Here is a 9,566-nt window from a genome sequence, read left to right on the forward strand (position 1 = left end):
GGAGGACTAGAAAAGAAATAAAAGTTTGAGGGATTTAATTCAAACTAGATTATTTCACTGGTGTTACTGGATTTCTGGCCATTTCCTGTAAAACCAAGAAATGCTGAACAGTCAGCAGTTCCTTGGAGAAAGATACAAAGTTTTAATAAAAGCCAACCACACAAAGTACAAACCAGAAACAACCAGGTAAGTCCAATCAAAATACAATCACCAAAGCTGTTAGCTACTTGGGGAAAACAAAGGAAAAAGATGTATACAAATTAATAATCACCTGTTGAGAATCTAATGGTCAGCAAACAAGGTCACATATCCCCAGGAGCAATTCTAGTCCTGGAGATTCAGAAATGCTAAAAGCAAAGAACAATCCTGGAGGATCAGCGGTTCCTAGCTTTTTGGAACTGGAGAACAGTAACATTTGCACATACGAAAAAAGAAAAGGGATAGGCGTGGTGGCTCACGCCTGTAATCCCAGCACTTTGGGAGGCCAAGGTGTGAGGATGATTTGAGGCCAGGAATTCAATACCAGCCTGGGCAACATAGCAAGATCACATTTCCACAAAAAAAGTAAAAGTTAGCCATGCATGGTGGTGCATGCCTGTAGTCCCAGCTATTCAAGAGACTGAGGTGAGAGGATCATTTGAGACAGAAGAGGTCAAGGCTGCAGTGAGCTGTGATCGCACCACTGCACTCCAGCCTGGGTGACAGAGTGAGACCCTGTCTCAAAAAAAGAAAAAAAGCCGGGCGCGGTGACTCATGCCTGTAACCCCAGCACTTTGGGAGGCCAAGGCAGGCGGACCACGAGGTCAGGAGATTGAGATCATCCTGGATAACACAGTGAAACCCTGCCTCTACTAAAAATACAAAAAAAATAGCCAGGCTTGGTAGCCGGCGCCTGTAGTCCCAGCTACTTGGGAGGCTGAGACAGGAGAATGGCGCAAACCCTGGAGGTGGAGCTTGCAGTGAGTCGAGATCGCACCACTACACTCCAGCCTGGGCAACAGAGCAAGACTCCATCTCAAAAAAAAAAGGGAATCTAAGATAGGGTTGCCAACACTTAATTTTGCCAAAAAAGAACTTTCTTAAAAAGTACCATCTACTGCCCCAATAATTTCACAAAAGAAGGACTATTTTAACTCCAAAAAAAAAAAAAAAAGGATGAAGGGTGTAAACTCAGACTAAAAACAGTCATTCTCGAGGAATGATGAGCTGAGAGCCTTGCCCCACGTTTTAGTCATGGACAGTGTGCAGATGAGATGGGCCATGAAAGACAGATGATGGTTCCAACTCCCTAAAACCAAGCCAGGAAAATGCTCAAGAAATACTACTAAAGGGCAGACAGACTGGCATAATGGCTCACGCCTGTAATCCTAGCACTTTGGGAAACTGAGGAGGGTGGATCACCTGAGGTCAGAAGTTTGAGACCAGCCTAGCCAACATGATGAAATCCTGTCTCTACTAAAAATACAAAAATTAGCCAGGCATGGTGGCAACTGCCTGTTATCCTAGCTACTCTGGAGGCTGAAGCAGAATTGCTTGAGCCTGGGAGGCAGAGGTTGCAGTGAGCCGAGATCATGCCACTGCACTCCAGTCTGAGCGACAGAGTTAGGTTCTGTCTCAAAAAATATATAAATAAATAAATGGCAAAGACCAAAGACAGATCAATTTCAACTCCTGGGTCTGAAGTGGAGTCTCGGTCATTCAACCTCCAAAGAGGAGACCCTAAGGCATCTCCCCCTTTGTGCAGCTAGTGGTAGACACACGATTTCTCCTCAGTGTGCCACAGACTGTTGTTTTTCCAGATCATTATTTGGATGAATAGTTCAAGACAGCTGCATGATAACAAGTAAAATGTATTCAGCACTTACTACGTGCCCAGCCCTGTCCTAAACCCATCTCAAGAATCTTCTCATTGAATGTAATTAAGAATGCCAGGAGGTACAAATATCCTAATTTCAGAGGTCAGGAAATAGATTTACACAAAATGAAGGAACTTCTCCAAGCAAGGAACAAACTTAAGTCTGATATAAAAATCTGTGTTAACAACCCATAGGACAGAAGAGGTGTACAAAGAGTAAAGGTTATTGGGAAAATCAGAAAAGAGGCCTTTAAAATTAAAATAAAATTCCTGCAAAAGCCAGCCCAAAGAATAACCAATAAGTTAGCATTCCACACTGTTTCAAGACAAATGATTTAGTTAAGCATCAGCCAACCACAGGTTACTCATAAATCTTGACTCAAGTATCTGTGCTAGGCCCAAGTTGCCCAATAACTGCCATTTTTCCTTCATGGCTCCCATTGTTTATGCAGTGTCCCAGGAGCGATGAAGCTGGGAGCAGCCCTAAAAAGGGAGTACACCAGGTACTCCAGTGACAGCCGTTAAAAAGATGTTTTCTAATCAAAGGAGAACTTGGGCTTTGATAATAGCAGCCCAGGAATCTCTCCACCCAGAACCTTCTCCAAACCTCTACGTAGCACTTTAAATGTTAACTAATGCCCTTCATTCCACCTCCCAACCCGGAAACCACAGCAATTTGCTTCCTCCTCAATCTGAGAGGCAAGTCAAACCCAGCAGAGAGGTGAAAACACCTGTCACTGCTGCATAGGGAGGGTTTGGAGGTGTCCAGGAGCTCCCCATAGGTAAAACAATCTCCCATGGACAAGGACATCTGAAGGGTGGCCCCTTAGCAGCACTGGGAGAATCAGAGTTCTAGCCTCTGTCCTTTTTTTTTTGAGAGAGAGTCTCTTTCTGTCGCCCAGGCTGGAGTGCAATGGCATGGCATGGTCTCCTCAGCTCACTACAATCTCCGCCTCCTGGGTTCAAGCGATTCTCCAGCCTCAGCCTCCTGAGTAGCTGGGATTTCGGGTTGCCCGCCACCACCCTCGGCTAATTTTTTGTATTTTTAGTAGAGACGAGGTTTCACCATGTTGGCCAGGCTGGTCTCAAACTCCTGACCTCAGCCTCCCAAAGTGCTGGGATTACAGGTATGAGACACCGGGCCCACCCATTCTAGCCTCTGTTCTAACACTAGTTCATAGTTTCCTGATACATACATAGGGACTTGAACTTTACCTTGAAAAAACTGTGGACTTTGGCCAGGCTGGAAGATGTATTTACCCACACTCCCAGCCTCCAGAGTCAAAACTTCTAAATAAAACACAGAGCTGGCCAGGTGTGATAGCTCACACCTATAATCCCAGCACTTTGGGAGGCTGAGGCAGGCAGATCAGCTGAGGTCAGGAGTCCGAGACCAGCCTGGCCAACATGGTGAAACCCTGTCTCTAAAACTACAAAAATTAGCCAGGCACAGTGGCTTACCCTGTAATCCCAGCACTTAGGGCGGCCGAGGTGGGCGGATTGCCTGAGCTCAGGAGTTCGAGACCAACCTGGGAAACATGGAGAAACCTGATCTCTACCAAAATACAAAAAAAATTAGCTGAGCGTGGTGGCACGTATAGTCCCAGCTACTCAGGAGGCTGAGGCAGGAAAATCACTTGAGCCCAGGAGGCAGAGGCTGCAGTGATCCTAGATTGTGCCACTGTACTCCAGCCTGGGCAACAGAGCAAGACTCCATCTCAAAAAAAAAAAAAAATACAAAAATTAGTTGGGCATTGTGGCATGTGCTGGTCATTGCAGCAGGAGTCTGAGGCAGGAGAATCACTGTAACCCAGGAGGTGGAGGCTACAGTGAGATGAGATCGCACCACTGCGCTCCAGCCTAGGCGACAGAGTGAAACTCAGTCTCAAAAATAAATAAATAAATAAATAAATAAAACACAGAGCTGTGTGTATACACAGGCACACAAACACATTTTCCATGGCCTCTAACCTCATGTAGAATAAAGCCCGAATAGTTCAGATTCCCATTCTAACACACACACACACACACACACACACACACACACATATACACGCCTCTGCTTACCTTTCTAGTATTCTCTAACACCATGTGCCCACCATAATTTAGCCACATGACCCCAAATTCATGTGGCTCCCTCCCATTCACATGACTTTGCACAGCAGTATTAACAGGGTTGGGGACCAGTCCCAGAAGGAAGATGTAAGGATATATGTTTTCCTCATAGAAGAGAAAATCCAGAAATCTGGGATCAAGTCCCACTTTTCTCTCTCCCAGGCCTGGTGTCAGGTGGTAAATTCACTTAATTTCTAGGCCTCGGTTTCCTTACTGGAAAACAAGGACAATATCACATACATACATGACTGAACTCCTTGTTTCCTTAGACGGTCAACAAATATTGATTGGTCCCTACTGTGTGCCAGGTACTCTGCTAGATGCTTGAGCTCTGTGAAACAGCAACAATAACAAAAAACACTGCTGCCCCTTCATGAAGCTCACATTCCAGTACAGGTACGTCTGTAGAATGGGACTTGCTCAAAATATTTATGTGGGAATGAAATACAATAATATATGAAACACAGTTAACATAGAGCCTGGCACAGGGTAAACTATTATTATTATGTTGATGTTTAGGGTCTAAGCCCTTTTGTTCACTTTTTTTTTTTTTTTTTTTGACACAGAGTCACACACTGTAGCCCAGGCTTGAGTACAGTGGAGCAATCTCGGCTCACTGCAATCTCAACCACCTGGGTTCAAGCGATTCTCCTGCCTCAGCCTCCTGAGTAGCTAGGACTACAGGTGTGCACCACCATCCCTGGCTAATTTTTTTTATTTTTTAGTGGAGATAGGGTTTCACCATGTTGGCCAGACTGGTCTCAAACTACAAACCTCAGGTGATCCACCCGCCTCAGCCTCCCAAAGTGCTGGGATTACAGGCATGACCCACCACACCTGGCCCACCTTATTCTTAGTAAGAAGCTGCTCCTTTAACCTGAATGTCCCTCTCTCCCTCCTGGCAACCCTAATCTGCCTGCTAGAAGTGCTCTTCACCTGTTTAGGTACAGCTCAAAACTGACCTCCCATACTTCTTCTGGGAAAGATTCAGGAGCTGGGAAGTCTCTTAGAGTGCTTGTCTGCACCTCCACTAATCCTTTCCCACAGGTCTACATGATATTAACTCTGTTCTGTCACAATTAGCAGAGCCTATGTCTTATGTATTTACATCCTCCATAGCCCAATACGGACCCTTGGACATATCTGAGGAGCAGAACTGACTTGAAAAGCAAGTAGAGGTGAGAAAAGTAAGAAGAAACAGCATATTAGAGCAACAGTCTGGGGGCCAGATTATAGATAGCCTTAGTACCTGGCCAATGAGTTCAGGCCAATGAGTCCCTAGAAGTCATCAATGATTAAGCCCCTGGGTAGAGCGGACCTTCATGGGCAGAAGACGAGCTATTCTAAGGGTGAGCAAAAAAGATTGCCCTGGTGGCCACAGCTGAACATGAAGGATGAGCCCATCCAAGGTCAAGGCTGTTCTCCGTGCGTTCTTGTCCCAGTGAATCAAGATCACCCAATATAGTGCTATAATTCTCTATATTTTATGTGTTGTGTACTACTGGCCTGGTTTCCTTCAAAATACCATCACCGATTTTTAGGACTGGGAATACTGCCCTCTTTCCAAGTGCTAGGAGGATCCAGTGCTTAAAAAATAAAAACATCCCAATCTCAATGTTGCTGGAACTTCAAAGACAGATATAGCTAAACCCAGAGTTAGCTTGGCTCCAAAAGACACACAGGAGTCCCACCAGCCCACCAGGCTCACAGGAGCTGAGACAAGCATGCTATGGTGAGTGCAGGGTAGGCACTGACACTGAGGCTCAACATCTAAACAAAAGATGGAATTGATTCAGGTAAACTGAGTCCAGGGTATCTTAGGCAAAGGTTATTCACACTTCCAGATTTTCAACAAAAACAAACAAGGCAATACTTATGCAATTTTAGACCAAGAAAAATGTCTGCTCAGGCAGAATGAACCTCGCTAACCAAAGGAGTGACCAAAGGAGTAACCACTCTTGGCTGGGCACTGTGACATTTTTGTGTTCCAAAGATGCCTGTTTATCTGGTTCAGTACTTTCTTTTTTAAAGCTTAAACGTAACCATTCTTCCCATCGCTGTAACCGGCCCAAGTATCAATCTTCGCTGTAACTGTTACAGTGTCATCTTTGCTGCCCCAAATCTTTCTTTCTTGTAAAGATTTCATACAAGGGTGCTTTTGGCCTTGGGAACCTCAGGCAGCACTCCAAGGAAATTTGTTTTAAAAGCAGTGAGCCTGTGGTCACTCTGAGGGCAAGGCACTGATGGGTCAGCCCCACCTCCCTGTCTGGAAAGGCGGTAGAGGGTTCATTCCTCAAGGTCAAGAAAACCAACACCACATACTTGATAACGGCCAGAGAGGCCCACACCTCAACCACCACTTCAGTTCTTAAAACCCTCCTCTTCAGATCACTTTACCTTCCCCAAACAGGGGGCCTGCAGGCTCTACTTGGCTACTAAAATAATCTTCATCCCCAAAAGCAAAGACAAAATAATGTGGGCATGTACTATAGAAATGGGTCTTTGGTAGTAACTTCAGGAAAACAGAAGCAACCAGCAGAGAGAAGTTTAATATTTCCACAAGGCCAGTCTCTATTTGGTTCCTGAGAGCCATGGACTGGGAAGTCAAGAGAGAAGTTGTCTAATCCCAGATCTAACACTAACTTGTAGGTAATGACTAACAAGTGATGGCCTTTCTGGGCCTTAATTTCTTCATTATAAAATGATCATGGTCCAGCTCTTGATTGCAGCTGTGAAATTCTGAGACAAGACCCAAAGAATCCTTTTAGAAAACTGTGAATCCAAGTTTGCAGTAGCATTGCAGCATCTTCCTTTCTTCTTCCTCAAAAAAAAGAACAGGAGCTATTATGCCCCTACCTCCCTAGCATTCACACAAGGCCCCACTGGGATCCATGCAGGAGGCCAGCTCTGTGTGGACACATAGCCAGAACGAAAGTAACCAGAAGCATCTGCGGTCTGTCTTTGCAGATGGTACTGGCTTGGACCACACAGCCATGTCCTACAGTATTCTAATTACTCAAGTATGAATTTCAGTCTCCATCTCTCCTACACCAAGTCCTTACTTCCAAAGTCAATTCCCCAGTGAAATGCTGACAGTCTCCTCATACTCTGGGAGACTGGCCCAAACAGAACCTGTAGTTGCCCCATAAAGCTGGTCAGTCGGTCATAAAGTGAAGTTAACAATTTACAACCCGCTTTAAAAAAAAAAAAAAAAAAAAAGAATGGACTGGCATGGTGGCTCTGGCGTGTAATCCCAGCACTCTGGGAGGCAGAAGCGGGTGGATCATTTGAGGTCAGGAGTTTGAGACCAGCCTGGCCAACATGGTGAAACTCCGTCTCCACTAAAAATACAAAAATTAGCCGGGCGTGGTGGCGCCCCACCCCCCGCCCCATAATCCCAGCTATTTCGGAGGCTGCGGCAGGAGAATCGCTTGAACCCAGGAGGTGGAGGCTGCAGTGAGCCTAGATCGCCTCATTGCACTCCAGCCTGGATGACAGAGTGAGAATCCCTCTGGTGGGGGGTGAGGGCGAAATAGAATGGAAAATATCATTGTGCCTCACCCTGTAGAAAGAATAACTATACCATGAAGCTCTTGCTCCAATTTTACACGTGTACGTGTGGGTGTGTGTAGATATATGTGTATACATATATTACACACATATTATGTATATATACATTATATACATATAGGTGGGTGGGTGTGGATCTTGATCAAAAAAAGACTTAGAAACCCATACATAGGTCAGTGGCAGTGGGATGTGACTCTGGGAGTGAATGCCACGCACGCCTATCCCACCTCTACCCACCCCCACCCACCCCCTGCAGAGGATTGAAAAGCCAGCAAAGAGCATATGAACTTAAGCACCTATCCTGCAATCCTACACAAAACAGACCTGCCTGGAAAACAGTTGAAACAAACTCATGACCACCGCCCCAGCCCTCCAACACACACAAGGTAGTACATTTTTTTTTTCTTTCTATAAAGGACCAAACAGGATGCCATCAGGGTAACAGCCTTGTATCAAAAAGGATCCTGGCACCCAAAACTCTCAGCACGAGGGAGCAGAAGAGCATACCTATGCTGGGAACACAAGGCCTTTGCTCCCAGCTATTCCTTCTCGCATAAAGACTAATTGAGCCAGCAGCAACTGGGCTGGAGCAGGTCGGGGGACTACAGACCTCAGAGCCCCATTCTCTTTCTGTTTCTTAAATTTTTCTTTTATTTTCCAAATTGCACACTTCTATAAAAATTTTCCTAGGAAGCACCAAAGCTTTCAACCGCCCAGAAACACCCCCATCTGGGAGAAAAGGTGGCTCGCGCTGCACGCCAAAGATGGGCTCTATCATCTCAGTCGGATGGCAAGTGCACAGGGCTACCCGCGGGACGGAGACAGGGAGTTGGGAGGAAACGCAGAGCGCCTCCCAGGTAACAGACTCCGAGCTCCGGTTCGGAAACGCTCTGAGGCAGAAGCAAAGGCTTCTAAAGACTCCGCTTCCCAGCCTTGGGTCCCTGCTACTACCTTGCCCCTAGACTCGGTGAGCCCAGGCAGATGGACCGTGCAGTCCAGTTTGAGCCAGCCCAGCAGCCCACAATCCGGCGGGCAGGGAAGAAGGCCTCCTACTGCCGGGAAGAGGCCAGCGCGCTCCAAGTTCCCCGCAAATTCCGCCCTTCCCGCCTGGCACGGTTCCCTTGCACCGCTGTGCTCCGCTCCCGGGCGCCAGCCCGCCAAGAGTGCTTGCCCCGGGGGCGCGTTCGCTGGTCAGGAACGTGCCGGCAGCCCCCGGGAACCCCCGAAGATGCGGAGATGGGCCCAAGAGCAGAGGCTTCGATGCCGGGGTGGGAGCTAGGCAGGCCGCGCGCCGCCGCAGTCCTGTCGCAGCGCACGCCCTGGTCCCTCCGGACTGGAAAGGCCGGAGCAGTCCCCCGCGCCCGACCCCGCGCGACTGGCTCGGGTCTGCACCTAGATGGCTGTGGGCCCCACAGGGATGTCCCGGCGGGCCTGTTCGGCCGCTACCTCAGGGTCGCCAGTCACCGCGCGCGGCCGCCTCCCGCCGGGAAGTGTGGCGGGCCCAGAAGGCCGAAGGTGCCCCGTGCTTCCCGCGCCACTACGCACCTAGCTGCCCGCGGGTCCCACATGGCTGCGGCCGGAGGGTCCGCACCAGGACCGCCGCCGCCTCGGGAAGCGCTTCCCTGTGGGCAGGGCGCGGCGGGCAGTGCGGAAGCCCGAAAGCTACCGGAGCCCGGGGCAGGGGCGGCGCGATGCAGAGGCGGCGCTCAGGGGCCCCTAGCTCGCTGGGGCTCCGCTACCCAGCCGCGATCAGAGGGGGCGGGGGGCGCAGGAACCCCGGCGCCCGGGCTGTGTGCAGCCGCAGACCTATTCCAAGTTTCCACGTAGTTGCGAGAGCCCAAAAACTGTCGCGTGCACGTCGCTGCTAAGTGGGAGGGGGTGTTTGTCATCGCGTTCAAAAGGGGCGTTTCGATGTCTCCCATCATGCAAGCGAGTGCTCCAGTGGTATGGCTCTCGGCCGCCTTTGAAAAACGAGTGCTTCGAGCCCTTTACCAGGAGGGACTAGGCACACAACCACCTCCGACAC

The 9,566-nt window shown here is 48.5% G+C and overlaps 1 protein-coding gene across 1 annotated transcript in view; it reads right to left on the reverse strand.

The window, feature by feature from the left end:
* Nucleotides 1-9,356, reverse strand: part of TRANK1 (tetratricopeptide repeat and ankyrin repeat containing 1) — a 117,286-nt gene extending 107,930 nt beyond the window's left edge. Inside the window, exon 1 of the mRNA XM_011981914.1 lies at nt 9,086-9,356. Within this exon, the coding sequence (XP_011837304.1) occupies nt 9,086-9,108 (23 nt within the window). The 5' untranslated portion in view covers nt 9,109-9,356. The remainder of the gene's footprint in view (nt 1-9,085) is intronic.
* Nucleotides 9,357-9,566: the final 210 nt, after the last annotated feature.

The sequence above is a fragment of the Mandrillus leucophaeus genome, unplaced genomic scaffold, assembly GCF_000951045.1.
Source record: "Mandrillus leucophaeus isolate KB7577 unplaced genomic scaffold, Mleu.le_1.0 Scaffold231, whole genome shotgun sequence".
NCBI classification, from domain to species: domain Eukaryota; kingdom Metazoa; phylum Chordata; class Mammalia; order Primates; family Cercopithecidae; genus Mandrillus; species Mandrillus leucophaeus.